General features: G+C 36.6%; 1 protein-coding gene across 5 annotated transcripts in view; it reads right to left on the bottom strand.

Annotated features, from left to right (window-relative positions):
• LOC115211809 (anoctamin-10) overlaps positions 1-24,594 on the bottom strand; it is a 251,375-nt gene that overhangs the window by 34,668 nt on the left and 192,113 nt on the right. For all 5 annotated transcript variants that reach the window (XM_029780514.2, XM_036502909.1, XM_029780515.2 and 2 more), the window contains one exon: positions 5,806-5,941. In XM_029780514.2, the coding sequence (XP_029636374.1) occupies positions 5,806-5,941 (136 nt within the window). The remainder of the gene's footprint in view (positions 1-5,805; positions 5,942-24,594) is intronic.

Raw genomic sequence — 24,594 nt, 5'->3', positions numbered from 1 at the left:
ATGAGGGATTACATACTCACAGAAGACAAATTTATCCATTGTTAATCACAACGAGGTGGGTCTCAATTCCTGCTTATTAGCATTACAGAGAGGGTGAATTAATCCTTTGTATAGATGCACAATTTCCAATGGTGTAGATGTAAGTTTCCAGAGAAATGAAGAGGAATTTCATATTCACAGGCGATAAATTTATCAATGGTTGAACACAATGAGGTAGGTATCAATTCTTGTTATATGATTAGGTATTTGCCACATTAATCACATTACTGCTATTTACAAGAGGCTGTAGCTATTTAACTTATAAAGGCTGAAGGGCCTTCTGGAGAGGCCAAGAATAGAAAGGGAAGGGAATAGAAGAAAAGAGAGAAAATAAGGGAGGAGGGAGCAAAAAAAGGGGGGGGGGAAAGGGGACTAAAAGAGAAGAGAAAAGGAAAAAGAGAATAAGAAGAAGAAACAGAAAAAAGAGAAAAGAGAAAGAAATAGGGAAAGAAGGGAAAAAAATAAAAATAAAAAAGAGGGTTCTAGTTATCCAGAAGAATTAGTAGACGGCAAGTCTGGTTTTAATTTACAGGCATCTATGAACTAGAGGAGAATATTATTCTTTGGCCAGTAAAACAGTTAATTTATTGCTGTTGAAATCAGCTATGAATTTAAAGAGAATCTAAAGAGATAACACAGTCAGGGGTTTAGGGGTCAGATGCTAAAATCAAAAGAAAATACATTAGGAAAATCTAAGTATAATCTTATCAAAAAGTCAATAAAACTTACTTATTTAATTTATTCATTTTATTGTCTTAAGGAGTTGCCGTTATTATTCATACATTGACGGACTACAGGTCAAATCTTAGAAGATCATTTACAAGGTGTTAGGGGATTGTCTATCATAATGAAGATAATCATATTATCACCGAGGGGGTAGCCTTATTTATTTAATTTTGAAATAGAATTATGGGGCTATAGTATCTCATTTTATTTTATTAGAGTTATGCTACTTAAATTAGATTAAGTTAGGAATTAAAATTAAAAATTACAATTAAGATTTAAAATTAAGAATTTAAAAGATTATGAGTTTGAAATTAGGTAAAGCCTCAATTAAGCAGCATATAAGTACTATTCATTTCCCTGTTCCCTAAAAACTGATGCAGATATAAGGAAAAAGATAACTGTGGTGTGAGAACTCTTAGTTATCTACTTAAAGCAGTGCTATACTAGTAGAAATCAAGTTATATCTATCTATCTAGTTACGGATATTCTAATCATTTAAAATATTTTAATGAACTTTGGAAATCTGTTTATGTTACTTAATTATCTACATTACTTCATGAGTATAGCCTCAACCACTAGGATGTCTAGAGAACTCACATGTATTTTAGCTGATGAGTACGGGACACGTTTATATGCTGTAATTTTTACAACTTTTAATAAAGCCTGTCCTTGTATGAAACGATTGTACTAAAAACCTATCCATTCTTGTTGCTTCTTTCTCGCGTATATATATATATATATATATATATATATGTTGGGGGAAAAACAAGAAGGAAATGAATTAGTAATTACATCTATTTATTCTCCACTCTCTTCTTCTTTTTCCCCCAATATTGATAATTTCAATAATCCTAAATATATACCAATGATTTTCGCATTATATGATATGGATTAAACCAGTGGAATACCTTGAATTATATAATCCCTAATTAGCATATGACTTCCTTGGTGTGTATGTGTGTGTGTGTGTGTGCATGTGTGTGTGTATGTGTGTGTGTGTGTGTGTGTGTGTGTGTCTGTGTAAGAAGAATACATGTGGGATTTGAAATTTGGTAGCATTTTATTGATGCATTCATAAATTACATCATAGCATAGGTCCACCATCTTCAGGTTAAATTTTAAACATGTATAAACAGGCAAGATAAAACTAGAAGATGGTCTCTTCACTAACTTCTTGTTGATATGCCTAGATTCTAAAGGATCCTGTATCCAATCTATACATCAATGTACTAACACCTACAACCACATCCAGAGAGCTCCTCAAATACTCAAATATGGTATCTGAAATGTTGTGGCCTACTTTCAATATCTGTGAGTGCGTGTGCATATATGTGCGCATAGCCTGTCTTGTGTGTGCAAATTGATTTATGATTGACATGATTTAATTTAGAGCTCCATGCTCCATGTTGATTATCATCATCTAGTCTGCTTCCAGTACAGTAGTTAAGCAACTACTATACTCAGCAGTATTACTAGTTATGATACAGAGAAATAATGTAAGAGATAAACACAAGTATATATCATTAGTTCTTGTGTGGTTGTTTGGAAATTCTGCATTGGACGTTTCAAGAGCAATTGGATGCTTAACCACAATAGGTCATTGGGGAAGAGAGAGAGAGAAGGAGAAAGGAGAGAGGAGAGGAAGAGAGAGAAAGAGAGAGCAGTATGTATAGTAAATAACTTACAAACCTTGTGTATTGTACAAATATATGCACAAAATATCTTTTTATGCAACCTCTCTGACAGGGTTTTTTGAGAGTGAGTTTAGGTATCATTGTTAACTTCACTTATTCGATCTCAACTCAAACCTGTAGATGTACAAAACTGTGAGTGAAGTTTGTGGTAGTAATGTATACAATTGTATACTAATTCCTTTTTGGAATATCTCAAAGCGCACAGATCATCATCATCATCATCATCATCATCATCATCATCATCATCACCATCATCTCATAATTTAGGATCTGCTTTCCATGCTAGCATGGATTAGATGGTTTGACTGGAACTGGTAAACCAGAGAACTGCATCTGGTTCCAGTCTGATTTAACATGGTTTCTACAGCTGGATGCCCTTCCAAATGCCAACCACTCCAAGTGTGTAATGGGTGCTTATGCTATTATATATAGCTGTACGTGTATGTTTCGAAATATTTTTACAAAAGAATAAGTTTACAGTCTCTTGAAAGTTAATTAAATTCGTATGACATCAACAGAATACTATTCTCTTACTCTTTTATTCTTTTACTTGCTTCAGTCAGTTGATGTATAATTTTATTTTAAGTCTTGTATTTCCATTGTTTTTTTTCCATGTTCTAGTGTTTTCTTGTGTTTATTGTTGTGTCTTTGTATTGGAGTTAATCAGCTAAACATGATTAAAATATTTCACAGTTGTACTTGTTTGACGAGTGATTTGTGATGCAGTGGAAGTGTGTTAATGACTAGGTTGCTGAAGCATGATGAAACTTTATTTTGACACTTCATTGTACAATGTACTAAAAAACAAATGTTTGAAAATGATTAGTATGTTTTTGTATGTTTTTAAATAGCTAAAATACCTCTTTCATGATGTAATTATAAAAATTAAAAAATATAATATATGCTGTTAAGATTTCACCAAAAGGAACCTAAGACAATAAATGATTGACTAAATCTTAGATGTTCCTTACTGGTAGGTACTTCAAAATACTTCTAAATACTTCTAAATACCACATTGTTTTGCTAATTTATTTGTGTAACCTGTGACAAAGTTAACACTGCATAGGGAAATTAATAGAAAACTTTGTGGGAAAGTAAAGCAAAATTACACACAAATTGACAATGAAGACAATAGACAGTGAATAGAGCAGGGTGATTGTATTGCTGTTAGTCTTGTATACACACAGAAAAAATGCCCTATATATACCAATGTCATGTAAATAGCTAACACAATGATAGACAATAATCAAGGATGTGACATCTGGCAGATCTTGGGAAGTAAAGGCCAACACCATTGGTAATTTATGGCATAACTAAGCACTCCTTTAAATTTGCATTTAATTAAAATATTTCTGTCCAAATGGAATTTTCGTTGGTCACTTGCTTTATATGAAAAAATAATGTGGAAAAAAAAAAAAGAAATCCAGCAAACCTCTGAATATTTAGGATGAGTAAAGTATGTAATCTAATGGGAGATTTGTTCCAATATTTCTGATAGAACATCAGGGTTGAAAAATAAATATGAAAATACTTCATTTCCACCATAACTTGTTTCCAGACCTTTCTTTATGCCTCTTCTACATTTTTTTTCACATCAATGACTTACAAAAAATCAACACCTCCAATATATCAACCCATCCAAACATCTCTTCCTGTATTTCCACTGAATAATAACCTACTTAGGAGTCAAAGGTATGGTTGCTTTGCACGCAACAAACCATCAACTCTGTCCTTCATTCTGAAATTAGCATAAGCAAAAATAGTCTGTTAAATTTCAACTTAATCCTACGCTGTAATGCCATAATTAGAACATTGTATAAAGCATTGATTTTTCAAAAATTTTTTTTATCTTCAGCACATGGAGTAAAGTACTAAAAGTGTAACAGCACACCATTAGCTATTAAGAAGTTTTACAACGTAAAGGAAAAAGTATTAAAACCATCTTATGTGCATGTGTTCAACTTAGCCTCAAAGAAGAACACATGCATCAGTGCATGGTATAAAAACACACTCAAATATTATGGCATTTTCCAACTCCCCACAGAACCATGCTGCACACTCTCATGATATACGTAGGATGCAAGTATGTTACAGTACTTTAGTTGAAGAACTCTGGTCTAGAGGCTAGAAATGTACCTGTCTGAGCCGGTTTCTTGTAGTGCTATCCATTACAAAGTCTCTTTGACACCGTGACATGTTCAACAGGAACTGCATTGAAATCAAGTCCTTGACAGTAATTAGGATCTTATTGTGATTTATTTTGTGAAAGTTAAAGGTTGTGTGTGCAATAATTGTTTGGACAAAATGAAAACTCAGGCTAGTGGCAGGAAGGAAATAATTCCTTCATTTTGAATTACATTTCAATCTGTAATAACAGGTTGAGAAGAAAGAATTACCTTCAACAATGTTTATTAATAACAACCTAACATTTATATATATATAGGTACAGTTTGTTTTATGTATGATATGTGTGTATAAGAAATTGTGAAATTGCTGTAAGATGAGAATTCAATGATTTCATATAAATACAGGACAGTCCCTGGTTACAACAAGAATAATTTCTTAGAGAGAAAGTTGAGGGATGAAAATTATTTTATTAAAAGTGGGTTTAAAGACATTTGGCCCCAACTGCAATGAGAAAAATTCCAATGGGGAGCTGAACTCCAGCCTTTCTATAACCTCACTAAAAAGTTCCAGAATATTCCATGGGTCCTTTTGGTGTAAAAATCAAATTTTCTTTTTTGTCTGTCAACACCTATCCAAAACTGGTGTTAAAAGCAACTGGCTTGGAAAACAATGTCAGTAGGTGTTAAAACAGAGCTCAGTGATATAACCAAAATTAACTCTGGTTAATATTTAGTGAATATATTAATCAGTATTGGCAATTATCTCTGGGTAACATTAACAAATATAGTATTTATTTGCTAGTGGTTTTGACTTTCAAGCTTAAACATTCAAGGTTCAAATTCAAGAAAGGCTATCTACTAAAAATTCAGTCTAGCCTGTGTTCTTTTGTATTACAGTAACTTTACCATGGTACTGCTTAGATAGGTTTTACGTTTCTGTTTACATTTTTTCTACAGACATCAGCCTACAATAAGTCAATGTGAACATCAATAGTATCAACTTCATCAGTCCTGGAAAAGCCTGCAAAAGCTATGAGCAGTACCACTTCTTCCTGACTAAAATGGAAAAAGAAAATGAAAAAACAAAACAATCTTGGCTGCAAGGTTAAATGCGTGGTTTGAGTTGAACACTTATCTAAACATTAACCCCCAATACCAAATTGTCATCATAGTTAGAAAATAGTATTTTAAATATATGATTATTAAACATTTCCTGGTACCTGCTCCTTGGAAGTTCTCCAGGTCATCAATGTTGAAATCTCTGTAATAACCATCATTGTATTTCTTCTTCAAGTCAAACAGTTCAGCCCCAAGTAATAATTTATCTGGAGCAGCACTCAAATAAAGCATCGTTTTCTGCAATAAACAAAAAGTAGGTTTCGTTATTGTTTTCTCACATCTTCATATAAAATATCAAAGGAGATAGGAACATAATAATGACAATAAGCAACAAATCAAGTTTAAGTAGACCCAAGTGTCTTGACTAAGGATTGAGTACAACATTTGTGAAAAATATTGAGTTATACTAGGTCAGAGTTCAAAGTTTTTCCAATAGTGAAGACATGTATTTTGTGTAATACAATAGAGAGGACATGAGGTGTCATGTGGAAACTTCAGTTTCAAGATTCACACCTAAAAGACAAAGATAGAAGTGCTTGCAACAATATGATCAACAACCCTACAAAATCATGATGGGGTGCAATTCCTTGGACCCTATGTTCAACTGCCCTGGCTCTCTGTTACTCTACAGTTGAGTACGTAACCCCATATTCAAAAGATCTATAATAAAAAGTCAACTCTAGTATTTTAATACTTCCTGCCCACTGATCACAGGTTGTCTTTTGATCATCGACATAGTCGAACAACCAATCCCAATCAGTTAGGTTGTACTATTCATCCTTTCAACTGCCGAATACAAAACATGGCCCATGAGACCTCTATTTGGATGATTTTCCTGGGTCCCAATCTCACCCTTGTATGTCAATCTGTCACAAGGTTACCCATATACAGCTGAGTGGACTGGAACAATGTGAAATGATGTGTTTTGCTCAAGAACACAATGCCCAGTCAGTCTGGGAATTGTGATTGTGAGTGCAACATCCTAACAACTAGACCAACAAATAGTATTGACAGCATTTATATTCAGTCAGACACAGCCCTACAAGCCATTGGAAGATCAGATGCCTGTATAATAGAAGGAAGGTTTTTATGATACTTTTGGGGTATCTTCTTCCATTATAATTATTCTGTTGATTCAAAGAGCTGGAAATACAAAGAATGAAGCTCTCAGGTAGAGTAAATTCAATAACTGTTTATTCACAGGTGCTTCGTACAAGGGGTTTGCTTTCAGTAACCATCTTCACAGCAGTGCATAGTTAGCCTTCTATCCCATACATGTGAGGTTCAATAACCTCTGGAGACAATGCGTGTGGTATCACAGCGGTACAAAAGTCCACTGTGAGCTCCTAGCTTCAAAGTCTTGCTTGGCGTCAACATGAGAAGAATGAGAGGGAAAATGTCTTTTCCTTAAATAATAGTTGCAGGCAAGATCTTGTTTTTGTCTTGTGTATGGCAATGGTTGCAGGCAAGATCTCGCAGTTTCAAAATAGCACTGGCTTCTTTGTGCCTCACTACACCAGTATAAAGGAACATAACTGACAACAAATTAATAGCTGGCATCCCACATTTAATATATGTTATTATAGTAGCAACAGAAGAAACAGAGCCAAGACACAAACCCCTCTGTAAGTCAATAGTTGTAGTCCGTTGGTGGAAGTATATTTACCAGTCAACTGAATGAATTTTTTTTGGTTGTGGTCTTGGATGTTGTGCGTAGCTCAACAGCAGAGGTATTTCATAGATGTGAGTAGTACAACAATGTAGATGTTACTTTGTAGAAGATCAGAAAATGACCAGGAATTCAATGTTTCTTGGTTCAGTAGAGGTGTCTGAGTCTTTGTGGTGGAGCTTTGGTAGAGTTATATATATGTAGGATCACCATAAGATATCCTTAAACCCTGTGAGGCCTGGTGTTTGTGGAATATTTAAGCATTTGAGCATTGTAAATGCGGTTTCCATGATAAGAGGATGAGGTACCATATTGTTTCCAAGATTTGTGTAGTTACTGTATCTTTGGGTTGTTGAGAGAGGTTTTATCCTAATATCTTATAATAAATGTCTTATTCTTTAGAAAATGCTTTAATTACAATGACAAAGCATTTACCATTATCAATGAGTTTTTCCTCATACTAAAAAATGACTGAAAGCCAGTGATAAATTTATTAACTCAATCAACAGATGTCATATTCTCAATGAACAGATGTTTTAACATCAGAATGCTACTAATATAACACTATTCACAAACATTGTCATGCCACCAACAGATGTAACACATTTAAAAGATGTCATAATCACAAATATTAAATATTTTAATATTATTGCTAGATGTCCTAACTACTACCATCACCAACATTATCATCATCATTGTTTTAAATGTCTACTTTCCTATGCTTGTATGAGTCAGACAGAATTCGTTGAGTCAGATTTTCTCCAGATGGATACCCTTCCTATGGCCTAATCCATATATGTTACCAACTAAGGTAGTATTTTCCTATGACCTGACATGTTTTCAAGGAAGACTGGAAACAAACAACAACACTGGCATGATGGTGGTGTTTGTTTACAAATACTGTAGTTTGTCCGTCGATGCGACAAAGGTCATCTAGTCATCCTGGGGTAGGGGTGGGCTTGTTTTGTGAGTCCACAGATGGCTAGTGAGGCCAATCTGTGCTCGAAAGAGTCTTTGACAGTGTGGTCAGTGAATGGTAGCATCTGCCACAGGGTTGTTAGCTCTGTTCTTCCTGGCTTGTCTGCGGTCTTCTGCAGCAATGATCTTATTGGTCTCGCATGTGTTGGCACCCTTGTGGACAGCTGATCGCCACTCTTCTCTGTCTAGAACAGACTGCTCCTAAGTGTCATGGTTGATGTTGAAGGCTTTCAGTGAGACTTTCAGTGTGTCCTTAAAGCGCTTCTTCTGGCCGCCTTGTGAGCGCTTTCCCTTTTGCAGCTCGCCAAAGTGCAATCTTTTTGGTAATCGATTATCTGACATATGAGGTATGTGCCCTGCCCAGCAAAGCTGAGACTGCATCAAGATCTTGATGCACAAATACTGTACAATGTCAAGACAAGGAGAGGCAAAAACACACACACACACATGTGCACACGATAACATAAAGACTATCAATGACATCAATAACATACCAACTTTACCTCTATCATAACATAATCAAACCTAGAAGCAATAATACTAATTCTACCACCACCACCAACAACAACAATACCAACGACAATACCAGTGACACTGGATTTACAAGGTCTGGCTGATTAAACAATAGTCTGGAGAAATTAATTACAATAGCCATCTTAGGTGGTGGTTGTGGTGATTGAAGACGTAGTATCTATCATTGTGGAGTTTTACTAGAACAGTTTGACAGCCTGGATGATGACAACAAACGCTGCCCTCCCCCACCCCACCACCAGCAACAATAACAATAGTTACTGCTATAGCATCACCAACTTCTTAAAAGGTAAATAATAGCTTTCATATGTTTTGCTTTATAGTTAACACACATGCACGCACTTAAACACATGCTCAAACATACACACACACACACACACACGCACACACACACATACGCACACGCACGCACACACACACACACACACACACACAAAGAAAGATATACACAAAGCGGCGAGCTGGCCGGGCGAAATGCTTAGCAGTATTTCGTCTGCCGCTACGTTCTGAGCTCAAATTCCGCCGAGGTTGACTTTGTCTTTCATCCTTTCGGGGTCAATTAAATAAGTACCAGCTATGCACTGGAGTTGATATAATCAACTTAATCCGTTTGTCTGTCCTTGTTTGTCCCCTCTGTGTGTAGCCCCTTGTGGGCAGTATAGAAATAAGAAAGATATACGGATGCATGAATACATTTTAGCAAACATATGCACATATATACATAGCTACATATAGCAGCTACACATACATGCACACATAGCCAAACACACATATGCACACACACACACACACATTTACACACAATCATATACACAGTTACAGACAATATGCACACACTCTTTACAGGTCCATACAGTCACAGTTATATCCTTATGCACACTTTAGCTGATATATTTAAAGTCTAACTGCTCTTTCATCTCATTTGGTCAATCCAGCTTAGTTTAGCCACTAATATCAGTGGGTTGGTAGGCAGGGAGCTGGCAGAAACGTTAGCACACTGGGCAAAATGCTTAGCGGTAGTTTGTCTGCGTTTACATTCTGAGTTCAAATTCCACCAAGGTCAACTTTACCTTTCATCCTTTTGGGGTCAATAAATTAAATACCAGTTGCATACTGGGGTTGATCTAACCGACTGTTACCCCACAAAAGATTTGAGGCCTTGTGCCTAGAGTAGAAATATCAGAGGATTTATAAAGGCAGCAGGCAGGTTGAATCATTAATATGCTGGGCAAAGTGCTAAACAGTTCAACAGTCCTTACATTCAAAGTTCAAACTGCACTGAGGTTGATTTTGCCTTCCTTCCTTTCAAGGTTGATAAAATAAGTAGCAGTTGAATACTGGGGTTGATGTAATCGACTTACTCCTTCTCCCAAACTAGTGGGCCTTGCACCAAAATTTGAAACCAATATCAGCGCTGATGCCAAGTAAAAAGCACTCAGTCCACTCTGTAAGTTGGTTGGTGTTAGGAAGGGCATCCAGCCATAAAAGCCTTGCCAAAAAAGACAATGAAACCTGGTGCAGTCTTCTGCTTAGTCAGCCTCTGTCAAACTGTCTGACCCCTGCCAGCATGAGAAACAAACGTTAAATGATGATGATGATGTTCATCATCATTGGGTTTGTAAGCAATGTGCTCATGGATAGTAAAAGAAAGTGCACAACTACTGACAAAGAAGTCGAAATTTGTGAAATGTACAGCTGTTCTTTCTTTTTCTGTCCATGAACATACAAGGTATAAGAGATGTAATTAGCAGTATAACCTGGCCTTGCCCGGGATTAAGTTATGATTATTAAGCTAATCAAGTTCTTTATTTCAAACCAAACTAAGTAATATCGACGTCAAATTTGGGCAAAATCCATTGAAATTGGTTATATTATACATATATTATATATATTATATATATATATTATATATATAATATAATATAATATAATATAAATATATATGGGCAACAGACACGAACACACATACACACACGTACGTACATACACCTATTGATGTTTTGTGCATGCATACATGTTCATAAACAAAAATGATTGGAAAAAATGTTGTTAAATTTGTAGATTAACAGTTCACATGATTTTCACATAGAAAAAAAATCGGTTTTTTTGCATAGAATCAACTACTCTGGCCTCCTAATATGCTACAAAACCCTTTTTGTTTCTTTGTTGTTAAATAAATGAATTCTCAACAAAACCCTTTTTTACTCGGCGTAAAATAAAAACAAAACTCTTTCGCACCAAAAGTAATGTGTGTGAGAGAGACAGAGAGGAGGGAGAAAGATGAATGATTTAAAATATATATATTGTAATTGTTGTGTGAGAAAGTATATATACTATGATTATAAAATATAATGTCTTTCAAAAACATCCTGAATTTGAACACTATATCTTGTGTTTAAGAAAAAACAAAACATTTTACATTTTATTTTTTACTAGAACTATGACCCAGCGTTACTGGGTCATAGTGCTAGTGCATGCATATACAGCTGCGTGCATGCAGACATACATGTGAGTACTGTCCAAATCTCCGACCAATCACATACAGCTAGCTGGCATTCAATTGGCGTATCAAGTTTCAAGCATTTTGATTGGGTTTTGGATAGAAAATTCACAAAAAAGTCACTTCTATTGATTTTTAATGGCTTTGCGGGGTGACTAGGGAAATGTAAAGATGTGCACAACCACCCTTGGACAGTTTTGAATGACCATAGAAAGTGCAAGCCCTCTAACTGAAATATTGTGCATTTGTATAAAGGACACACACAGAGACATTTTGCCATTTGTATATATAGAGATGAATGTTGTCACTTACTCTCTCTCTCTCCCTCTCTCACTTTGTTTTTCCCGCAAAACTATCTGCCTCTCTTCCACTTTTCTTTATCTTGTTTTTTTTTTTTTGTTAGATGCCGTCAAAAAGCTATGGCTGAAAATAGATTTTTACCACTAAAAGCTATGGCTGAAAATAGATTTTTACCGCTATCCATGGGTGCCTTGGGAAAAAAATATGTTGACAAAACCCAGATAGGGTGTTGACGAATGTCCTCCTAAAATTTGAGTGATATAGTGCTAATTTGTGGATGTGCATAAACTACAATCATGTACACACACACACATCTTGCCTTATATATATATACATATGTTTACATGCATCATAACACACAATGTTGGATAAAAATATCTGTAGATCGATGCAGGCATGACTACATGGTGAGCAGTTTGTTTCCCAACCACATGGTCTCAGATTCCGTCCCAATGTGTGCACCTTGGACAAGTGTCTTCTACTATAACCCTGGGTCAACCAAAGCTTTGTGAGCGGATTTGGTAAACAGAAACTGAAAGAAGACTGGCATATATACATAAATATGTGTGTGTGTCTGTGCTTGTCTCCCCTCCCACTGCTTGACAACTGGAGGTGTGTGTTTACGTCTCTGTAACTTAGTGATTTGGCAAAAGGGACCAATAGAATAAGTCTCAAACTTTAAAAAAATAAGTACTGGGATTAATGCATTTGACCCCCCAAAAATTCTTGAAGGTGGTGCCCTAGCATGGCCACAGTCTAATGACTGAAACAAGTAAAAGATAAAAGATATATGTATATATATACATGTAAACATACATACATACATACATACATACATACATACATACATACTTATATACATACACACACACCACACACATACACACATGCATATATATATCATCATCATCATTTACAGTCCATTGTCCATGGTGACATGGGTTGGATGGTTTGGCCAGGGCTGGTAAGCTGAGAGGTTGCACCAGACTCCAGTCTGATTTGGCATGGTTTCTATGACTGGATGCCCTTCCTAATGCCAACACTCCAAGAGTGTAATGGGTTCTCTTATGTGCCACTGGCATTGCCTCCATGAGGCCCAATGCTCAACTGGTGCTTTTTACATTCCAGGTTTTGCTCAGGGTGACTCAAGCTAATAGGTATGTGCTGAGTGCTCAAATTGGTATGCCACTAAGACTCCAATGTGAACTGCAACTGAAATTGTGATTTTGTGACTGCCTTTTCTAAAGTGATTAGAAGTAGCTTCCCCTTGAATTGGCAGGTATAAATTTAAGCAGAAATTAAAAAGTAAATAGTTTGGTGAGACTTGACAAGGACATTTGATTTAGCTATATAATTTGTGCATTGTCTGGTTCAGGAATGGAAACCACAATCTTGTGAACATGAGTGCAACAGTCTAATCATGAAACTATGCCCTTCCACACACACACAACTCTCTCTCTCTCTCTCTCTCTCTCTCTCTCTCTCTCTATATATATATATATATTATATATATATATATTATATATATATTCTTTTTTTCCTGGTGAAAGCCAGTCTATGGGGTTACCCTGGGTTTCCCATCCATAAAGGGTTTAACTTTATGATGTTAAAAGAATACACACACACACACACATTCTTTTATTTCTTTACTTGTTTCAGTCATTTGACTGTAGCCAAGCTGAAGCACTGCCTTAAAAAGTTATTTTTTAGTCCAAGAAATTGATCCCAGAACTTATTCTTTGTAAGCCTTAGTATTTATTCTATCATTGTCATTTGCTGAACCACCAAATTACAGGGATATAAATACACCAACATCGGTTGTCAAGCAGTGATGGGGAGACAAATATAGACACAAAGACACATATACATAAATATATACACACACATATATATGATGAGCTTCTTTCAGTTTCTATCTACCAAATCCACTCACAAGGTTCTGGTTGGCCTGAGGTTATAGTAGAAGACACTTGCCCGAGGTGCCACACAGTAGGACTAAACCCAGAACCATGTGCTTGAGAAGAAAGCTTCTTATATATATAAAAAGTAGAGTCCAGAGTAATCCATAGGTAGGAGAGGTGGAGCCGGAGTGTAAAATGTCCAAAAGAGAATCCGAAAAGGATAGAAAGGTAGAAAGTCCAGTGGAGAAGTTCGTGGGTGATAAGAGGAAACAGGATCAACTGGTGCGACCAAAAGAAAGAGAGGAGGTCTCAAATGAAAAAAATTATTTCACCAATTGCTTTACTATTCATTAAAGCCTGATTCATTAAAGGAACTTTTTTATAAGTAGCACTGGATTAGTTAAATCCTATATATTGCCCATTAAATTTATATATATATATATATATATATATATATATATATATATATATATATACACATATGTATATTAGAGAACAATTGTGGAACAAGAGATATATGTTAGTCCAAGTGGAGTACAACATGGACAAAATACTAGAGTGCATGATTTGAGAATATGATACCTGAAATTGATCATGAACAGTTCATGAAAAAGAAGGTCAGGAACACCTTTACTCTAGAGAAAACCAAGCTCTCTAGTATGAAAAAGATATCGGTGTAATGAAATCTCCTGTGGTCCAGGTATGCCTGAAAGAATACAAAGAATCAAAGAAACTTGATGGTTAAAATAAATATCCTAACCACAGCTGCCTAGGAGTACAAGTATATGGCTAATTGTAACATGAGGAGATTAGGATCAGACATTGATACTGACAACAGAAAATACTCCAGTTATAAAGATTCATGATATATCATAAGGAAGTTATTGTTGATGGTGAAGATAGATACACCTGTGTACAGGTATGCATGCGCATGTGTGTGTGTGTGTGTGTGTGTGTGTGTGTGTGTGAGTGTGTGTGTGTGTATGTGAGTGTGCATATACAAACATATATACTCTTTTACTTGTTTCAGTCATTTGACTACGGCCATGCTGGAGCACCACCTTTAGTCGAGCAAATCGACCCCGGGACTTATTCTTTGTAAGCCCAGTACTTATTCTATTGGTCTCTTTTGCCGAACCGCTAAGTGACGGGGACGTAAACACACCAGCATCGGTGGTCAAGCAATGCTAGGGGGACAAACACAAACACACACACACACACACACACATATATATATACATATATACGACAGGCTTCTTTCAGTTTCCGTCTACCAAATCCACTCACAAGGCATTGGTCGGCCCGGGGCTATAGCAGAAGACACTTGCCCAAGATGCCACGCAGTGGGACTGAACCCGGAACCATGTGGTTGGTTAGCAAGCTACTTACCACACAGCCACTCCTGCGCCTATGATGATTTTTTAAAAATAGACATACATACATATATGTATATATATTGTGTATGTCTGTGTACATACATATGTGTATATATATATATATATATATATATATATATAGATATAGATATGCATGTGGACATACATATGTATACTATATGTATACATACACACACATACATGTGTATATACACTTACATGCACACACTCCTTGCATACACACGCATACACACACACACATATACTTACACATGCATACATACACCTACAGAAAAACTTTTACGTCTCCCAGGTGCATACAAATCCTTCTTATGTCTATATTTACATTAGACTAGAACAATAAACAATAGCAAGATACACACAGGTACAGATACACACAGACACACACATATACATTCACACATACAACAATATATTTATTTTCTTATTTTGTGTTAGAAAAACATAGAGGTGTTGAATACAGCCTTGTCTTAATAGTATTTTGAGCCTTGTATATGTTTGTCTTATATGACGTAAGATGATATAACTGAGTTTAAACACAGCCGCAAGTGTGACTGTGTGGTAAAACACTTGCTTCCCAACCATGGGGTCTGGGTTCAGTCCCACTGCATGACAATTTGGGCAAATGTCTTCTACTATACCCTGGGTTGTCCAAAGCCTTGTGAGGGGATTTGGTAAATGGAAATTGAAAGAAGCCTGTCGTATGTGCACACACACACATATATACATGTATGTATGTATGTATGTATGTATGTATGTATGTATGTCTGTGTGTATGTCTTTGTGTTTGTCCCCCACCGCTGCTTGAGAACCGGTGTTGGTGTATTTATAACCCCATAACTTAGTAGTTAAGTAAAAGAGACGGATAAAATAAGTACTAGGCTTAAAAAAAAGAAGGTGTATTAGTTTGATAATCAGGAAAAATGGAAATGTCAGTGACATTTTGAGCCTATGCTCTTCAACAGAAAGGAATGAGGAAAGGAAATGAAGAGAAAAATAAACATTTCTGGATTAACAGTGTGTGTGTGGGTGCATGTGTGTGTTTATATATATGCAGTGATGTCCAAGCTGGGCATCACTGCACTGTTCCAAAGGTCCCAGCTATCCTGCCAAGAGCAAGGACCATGTACTGCAATAGCTTGGGATTCAAAGGCCCACAGGTATTTAATACCTTGCCAGCATACCTGAGGGATCTTCATAGAGTAGGGGAAGATGTTTTCAAGAAACAACTTGACCTTCTGCTATCCAAGGTCGCAGATAAACCTATATCAAGGCAGGAAACTCAAAGAGGGCAGCAGTATCAAATTCCCTTCTTCACCAAAAGCGAATCACATAAGATTGGCTATTGAAACACAGTTATAGAGCATGCTTATCAATGTAAACATTGGCAGAAACACATATTTAGTTCATATAAGTGATATCTACCATTACATATAATTTAAACATTGATTTTCTTCATACATTACACTTCCACTAGATATAGCTTTTTCTAAGACTTTAGGATTTTATTTAATTCACATATCATTTTATATTTCTTATTTATTTGGTTTCTGATTTTTTCTTTCCTTTACCCCTCCTTTTCCTATAGGCTACCTTTGACGTTATATCCTCTAATGTCTTTTTAAAAATAACTTAATAGTGTTCAGTTAATCACTATACATATCCATCATATTCTGTCAAAATGTCTTATTGACAAGTTTATTTCTTCATTTCCTTGAAGAGAAGATTACATTGTTTTACACCATTTAATCCTTTGGAATAATACCAATGATATCTTCGAAACATGTGTCGGGAGCAAAAGAATTTGAATAACACCTGCATTTAACTCCATTTATTTATTTATATATATTATACAAAATATTTCACATAAACCCGGAGTTTCTACCTTTAAAAACAAGGTGTTATGCCCTTTTTCACTTGTGTGATTTTTTGCTACCCTGATAACTGTTTATCTATTTTTTCCATGCTAATTGTAAACAAGGGAAAAATACACTCATCTCTCTCTCTCTCTCTCTCTCTCTCTCTATACATATATATATATATATATATATATAGTATATATATATATATATATATATACATACACATATATATGTATACATACACCATATACATACATACACACACATTATATAATATATATATTATATATATATATTATATATATATATATGTATATATCAGTTAAAGAACAAGGAATAAATGATTATCATATGAAGTTCATAAGATAATCACTTATTACTTTGTTATCTTATTTTCTTATCACCACTCTGTACTCAACCAGTTCTTTGTTCTGAAGCATATGTAAATTAAGTTCTATACCAAGTTATCATTCTAACAATGCCTAAGCAAAATATACATATATATATATAGACACATATCATTAGTAATTCATGAATCCAAAAGAGAAGCACACTCTAAGTTATAGAGCATTAGCTTTACAATGTCTTGTCATATTCTAATAGTCGGTGGTTTATAACCTCTCTTCAAAAGAGTGGGGTTTGAGAAGAGTTTATAGGCGACTATCCATTAGGGTCTGACAAAATGTTGTAAAGCTAAGTGCTTTATGGGTAACCCTACAAACTGGCGATAACTATTTTTATCCAAATATATATATAGATTATATATATATATATAATATATATATATATATATATATATATATCTGCCAGCCTCGTCTGGCACCTGTGTCGGTGGCACATAAAATCACCCACTACACTCTCGGAGTGGTTGCGTTAGGAAGGGCATCAGCAGCTGTAGAAACACTGCCAGATCTGACTGGACTGGTGCAGCTTTCGGGCTCCCCAGACCCCAGTTGAACCGTCCAACCCATGCTAGCATGAGCAAGCAGACGTTAAATGATGATGATATATATGTATGTATGTGTGTATATTATATATATATATATATATATATATGTATGTGTGTATATATATATATATATATAATTTAATCCAAAAGGGAAACAAAAAAACAACACAAACAGGAAAATTACAGTATTATTATTAATAGGCGCTCAGGAGATGGAAGCAGGGAGGTATGACGTTTCGAGCGGAGCTCTTCGTCGGAAACATAAAGAAGGAGAGAGAGAGGAAAGAAAGATCCCAGAGCGGGCAGGAAACAGGAAAGAGAAAAAGACGACTGGTGTTTACGAGTTGCACATGGTGAAGGCGGATGTTGATGATAACAAGAGCAAAGTGGGTTTTTAAAGACAAAAGAGTGGAGACAAGGTTGGTAACCCAGCAGATGTGTGTGTATGTGTGAGTGTGTGCATGTGCGTGTGTGTATGTGTGTGTGTGAGGCGAGATGAAAAAAAAAAACAAAAAAATATAGTGTGTGTGTTAGTGTGTGCGTCTGTGTGTAGGCGTGTGAGGTAGGGCGAGACTAGTGGTCAGCTAGAGACAGAAAAAGAAAAAAAGGAAGGAGGAAGGGAGGTCAGTAGTAAGAAAAAGAAGGAAGGAGGAAGGGAGGGAGGGGAAGGGGTTGGGGCGTATGTAGCGTGCCAGCGTTGTGTTGAGTAGTAGTGTGTGTGTGGTCCAGTGTCGTGGTGGTATATAATGAGTAGATTGAATGTGTGTAAGAGTGATGTATATATATAGGCAAGGTGTGTATATGTGTGCGCGTGTGTGTAACGATATAATATATATATATATATATGTCATCATCATTGTCATTTAACGTCTGCTTTTCATGTTTGCATGGGTTGGACGGTTTGACTCAGGACTGGTGAGCCAGAGGCTGCTCCAGGCTCAATCTGATCTTGCAAAGTTTCTACAGCTGGATGCCCTTCCTAATGCCAGCCACTCCAAGAGTTTAGTGGGTGCTTTTATGTGCCAGTTGGCAGTTCTGGCAACGACCATACTCAAAAGGTGTTTTTTTACATGCTACCCGCATGAGAGCCAGTCTGGCGGTACTGGCAACAACCGCACTTGAATGTTGTTTTTCACATGCCACTGGCACATGTGCCAGAAAGGCAACACTGGCAACAATCACCAGCACATATATATATATGTGTGTGTGTGTGCATGTGTGTGTGTGCATATATGTGTGTATATATAAGTATATATATGTATATATATGTATGTGCATATGTATGTGTGTATGTATATATATGTATATATACGGCGACTAAACCGGCAACCCCACTAAGCTTGCTTGGTGAGGAGGGTTTTTATTGGACACCCTGCGGGATGAAAAACAAAACCTGTCAAAGAGCGGAGGAACTCTTGAGAGTCAACCGCCATCCAATAAATGTCTTACGGTTGTATCATGCGTGGGGACATAGAAATAATTGGACTGAATACCTGATCGTGCGGTTAAACCATTGGGAGTGAAGGACTCCTAGCCTTTGTTAGGGCATCCTTCTAGGAGAAGGTAACTCACGTAACTGGCTGCTGTTGCTTAGTGAGTGGGATTGACTCAGTGCACAGCCTTTCCTCACTTTAAAAAAAAATCCTCTTGCACAGGCATTGCACAATAACAACATGGATTAAGCTTCGTGCAATGGCCATACTCGATAACGAGGGGGCAGCCACCATATATATATATATGTGTATGTATATATATATAAGACTAAAACTCAAAGTTTGTTTTCCTGCCATTTGATTAAAATGATAAAGATTACAAATAAAATAGTCATTTCCCCCTTTACGGAAAAAAAAAATCAAGTTGAAAATGTTGACATTTCAAAGAGCCATCGGTAGCTACTGCTGTCAGTCCTTTTTTTTCTGACTTTCTTGTTTCTTCCCTTAATCAGTTATACAAATCTCAAGTGATCTGGACTTAAAGAGAAATTCTCCCTATTTTTTATGAGATTTTTTTGATTCATGAGTACTTGATTTTTTTCTTAAAGGGGAAGGTTACTATTTTATTTAAAATAAGATATTAATCAAAAGCCAGAAAAACTGACAAAGAAACTATCTCTTTATAGATGAAGACCAGTTGCAATGGGAGGATTTGAATCTCATAAGAATGGGGGAAAAAAAAAACCAACAAATGGGTTGTACCTTATAATGAAACTCTTTTAAGAGCATTCAAATGCCACTGGAATGTTGAAATCATTGCCTCAGTGAGGTCAATTAAGTATGTTACTGAGTACACGCTGAAAGGAAATGATCAAGCTGCTGTTCAAATAATATCAATAATAGCTGCTGTTCAACAATATCAAAATTAGTCAAAATCTATTCGGTAGGTATAGTGGACCATCCAAAGCAGTTGCATCCATTTTAGGATTTTAAATTCATGAAAGAACACCTGCAATATTGAAACTGCAAGTTCATCTTCTGGATGAACAAAATATATTGCTCAGAAATAATGAGGATATATGGCTGTCAATGAACGACATATGAAAACAACATTGAGATAATTCTTTTCATTGTGCATCAATGATGACTTTGCAAAATCATTGCTTGATGCTGAAGTACCCATGTATTTTACTTGGAACATTAGTAACAAAGAATGGCAAAGAAGAAAGTGAGCAAAAAGACGTTGAAGGCTATTTGAACGTTTTCACACCAAAGACAGTAGAACTGTATTATTTAGGAATCTTATTGCATGAAGTTTGAAATACTATTTTTTCCCTTTGCTGTTGTGTATCAACATTCTGCTCACTTTGAAAGTAAGTATGAATCTAAATTCTGTACGACTCTTTCTTTTGGTCCCCCTCATACTTTCTTCTTTCTTTCCTCTTTTCCTTTTCTCGTTCCTCCTCTCCCACATTTCTTGGCCTTCTCTTTCTTTAATCCACCTATTTTTCCTTGTTTATCTCCCTTGTACCTTCTTTATGTCCCTTTGATATTTTCTCTTTCTCTTTCTACCCTACCTTTTCAATCCCTCTGCCTCTTACTTTTCTCCTTTCCTTCTACGTGATCAGTGGTTGGCCAAGCATGCTCTTTTTTTCTTGGCTTGATTGCTGGCCATGAAGCATTTCTTATATTCCTTTCTCATGATTTTCATTTCTTATGTTCATCTATGTTTCTGCCTCAAGGCTTTCACTCTACACACACCAGTTCAACTTCAGCCATCTCTATTCGTCAAAAGACATTTGTTGTTATTTTCTTGCTGCTTGTATTTGTAATTGTGTAACATTTTCTCTGATTTTGTGTTTTTTTTTGTCTTTGATGTTGTATATATATTTGCTTGCTTTCTCCCAAAATATTCAATGCTTAGATTTTTGGGGCCAGCCAGATTTGAATAGTCTGAAGTGTAACTGGCCAAAACTTTAAGGATAATCTGGAAATTTGACTGAGGAGAGAAGGCCATGAATGACCCATCCTTGTTTTTTTCTTGTCCGTCTTTTTGTTGTTTTTCCTGTCTGTCATTGTATCGTCTATCCGACTGGATCTTTTATTGTTGTCTGTTGCATTCTTGTTCCATTTTTGGGATTATATATATATGTATATATGTATGTGTGTATATATATATATATATGTATATATAATAAATATTAGGGAATAAATCAAATTTACAGGGAAAAAAATCAGATTTAGGATTAAATCCAATTTTATAGTAAATATTATAAAATATTATTAGAGACAAAACCACTATTTTGCAAAACAAACCAGGAAAGACTTAATCAATAATAAAATTTTAATAAATAGTCAAAACTATATATATATATATATATATGTATATATATATATATTATAGATATATATATATATATATATATTGTGTGTGTGTGTGTGTGTGTGTGTGTGCCAGCATGGAAGGCAGATGTTAAATGAAGATGATAATGATGATGATATCTATAAGTGAGTGGAAGAACAAAAGAGAAAAAGGCATTCAACACATTTAGATGTTACAGCATTAATTAAAACAGTTTGATTCAGCTCCTTGTGGCTTAAAGATATGCGGGCCTTTGACAGTGGCCTATTTCTTTCAGGCATAGAATACTGAATTGGTAATGTAAGCCTGAAAGAGAAGGATTTCTGTCAGAGGCCCACAAAACTTATAGTTGCATGGAGCCGAACCAAACTGTTTTGAATAATATATATATATATGTATATACATATATACATATATATACATATATATATGTATGTATGAATGTACACATAACAGGCTTCCACTGTTTCTGTCAACCAAATTCAGTCACCCAAAGTAGTATCATATAAATAATGTTTATGTATATAGCTATATATATTATATATATATATATATATATATTATATATATATATACTATATATATATATATATATATAAGTAGAGAGATATATATTATGTATATAGATATATATGTATATATATACTATATATATATATATATATATATATATATATTATATATATATATATATCTATATATATATATATATATGTATATATATATATATCATCATCATAATCATCATCGTCGTTGTTAGCGTCCGTTTTCCATGCTAGCATGGGTAGGACGGTTCTACTGGGGTCTGCGAAGCAGAAGGTTTCATTCAGGCCCAGTCAAATCTGGCAGTGTTTCTACGGCTGGATGCCCTTCCTAACGCCAACCACTCCGTGAGTGTAGTGGGTGCTTTTTACGTGCCACCCGCACAGGTGCCAGACAGAGCTGGCAAACGGCCACGAACGGATGGTGCTTTTTATGTGCACCGGCACAAGGGCCAGCGAGGTTGGCAATGGACACGAAACGGGGCGGTGCTGGCAACGGTCGCGAAAAGATGTTCTCTTACATGCCACCGCACTGGTAACACATCTGCAATTTCCATTGATCGATTTCCATTCTGATCCTCACTTGCCTCACGGGTCTTCACAAGTAGAGTTTCGACATGCCACCGGCACTGGTAACACATCTGCAATTTCCATTGATCGATTTCAATTTTGATCGATTTCCATTCTGATCCTCACTTGCCTCAACGTAGGGTCTTCACAAGTAGAGTTTCGACATGCCACCGGCACTGGTAACACATCTGCAATTTCCATTGATCGATTTCGATTCTGATCCTCACTGCCTCAACAGGTCTTCACAAGTAGAGTTTTGTGTCCCAAGAAGGGAAGGTATGCTACGTAGGCTGGCTCCATCACAAGTAGAAGGCACACGGGTTATGGACTCAATTGTCCTGCCGGGTCTTCTCGCGCACAGCACACTTCCAGAGGACTCCGGGCTAGTCATTTCCCAGTGAGACCTAAAGTTCGAAGGTCGTGCTTCACCACCTCGTCCCAGGTTTTCCTGGGTCTGCCTCTTCCACAGGTTCCCTCACCGCTATGTGGTGTGGCCACTTTTTCACACACTATCTTTCATCCATTCGCCACATGACCATTATGAACACTGACATTACACATCCATCGGAGCATACTGGCTTCATTTCTTGCAAGCTTACGCATATCCTCAGCAGTCACGGCCCATGTTTCACTGCCATGTAGCATGGCTGTGTTCGTACACACGCATCATACAGTCTGCCTTTCACTCTGTGCGAGAGGCTTTTGTCACCAGCAGAGGTAAGAGCTCTCTGAACTTTGCCCAAGCTATTCTTACTCTAGCAGTTACACTTTCAGCACACCCGCCCCCGCTGCTGACTTGGTCACCTAGGTAACGGAAACTATCAACTATTTCTAGTTTTTCCCTGGAAAGTGACGGAAGTTGGTCTCAGAGCATTTTCAGTGTTTATTGTTCCTGAGCATCTGCCACATACAAAAACCATCTTCCTAGTTAGCCTTCCTTTGACATTGCTGCACCTCTTATGTGTCCATAGCTTACACTTGGTGCATCTTATAGAGTTTCTACCTACACCTTTTCTACAGATCGAGCAGGGCCATCTACCTGAAGGCGTTTGTGATTTGTCTACCTTCCTACTGATTATGACTCTGAGGCCCTTCGATTCTAATCCTTGTTTCCACACCTGAAACTTCTCCTCCAGTTCTGACAGCGACTCAGCAATTAGAGCAAGGTCATCATCATAGAGGAGCTCCCAAGGGCATCCTGTCTTGAATTCCTCCGTTATTGCCTGGAGGACTATGATAAATAGGAGGGGGCTGAGTACTGAGCCTTGGTGGACCCCTACCTCTACCCGGAATTCTTCACTGTACTCGTTTCCAACCCTCACCCTACTAGCAGCGTCCCTACACATGGCCCGCACAGCTCTCACTAACCATTCATCTATCCCTAGTTTCCTCATTGCCCACCAGATAAGGGATCGGGGGACCCTGTCGAAGGCTTTCTCCATGTCAACAAAAGCCAGGTACAGGGGCTTATCTTTGGCTAGGTATTTCTCCTGCAGCTGCCTTACCAGGAATATAGCATCAGTAGTACTTTTCCCTGGCACAAACCCAAACTGCATCTCCAAACTAACTCTCTCTCTAATTAGTTGGGCTATGACCCTCTCCGTAACCTTCATCACCTGATCCAACAGCTTGATACCTCTGTAGTTATTTGTATCTAGGGCATCACCTTTACCTTTGTAGCAGTTGACTATTATGCTGCTACACCAGTCATTGGGTATGACTCCTTTGTGTATCACCTGATTAACTATATGGGTGACTAGGCTATAGCCGACACTACCAGACATTTTGAGCATCTCTGCAGTGATTCCTGATGGGCCTGGGGCTTTTCCTGTCTTCATGCTTCTAATTGCCTTAGCTACCACGGAACTATCAACTTGGATAGCTGGTCCCTCTGTT

The sequence above is a fragment of the Octopus sinensis genome, linkage group LG5 (assembly GCF_006345805.1).
Source record: "Octopus sinensis linkage group LG5, ASM634580v1, whole genome shotgun sequence".
Lineage (NCBI taxonomy): Eukaryota > Metazoa > Mollusca > Cephalopoda > Octopoda > Octopodidae > Octopus > Octopus sinensis.
Note: the sequence above shows the minus strand (reverse complement) of the source record. Positions and strands in the feature narration are given on the sequence as shown.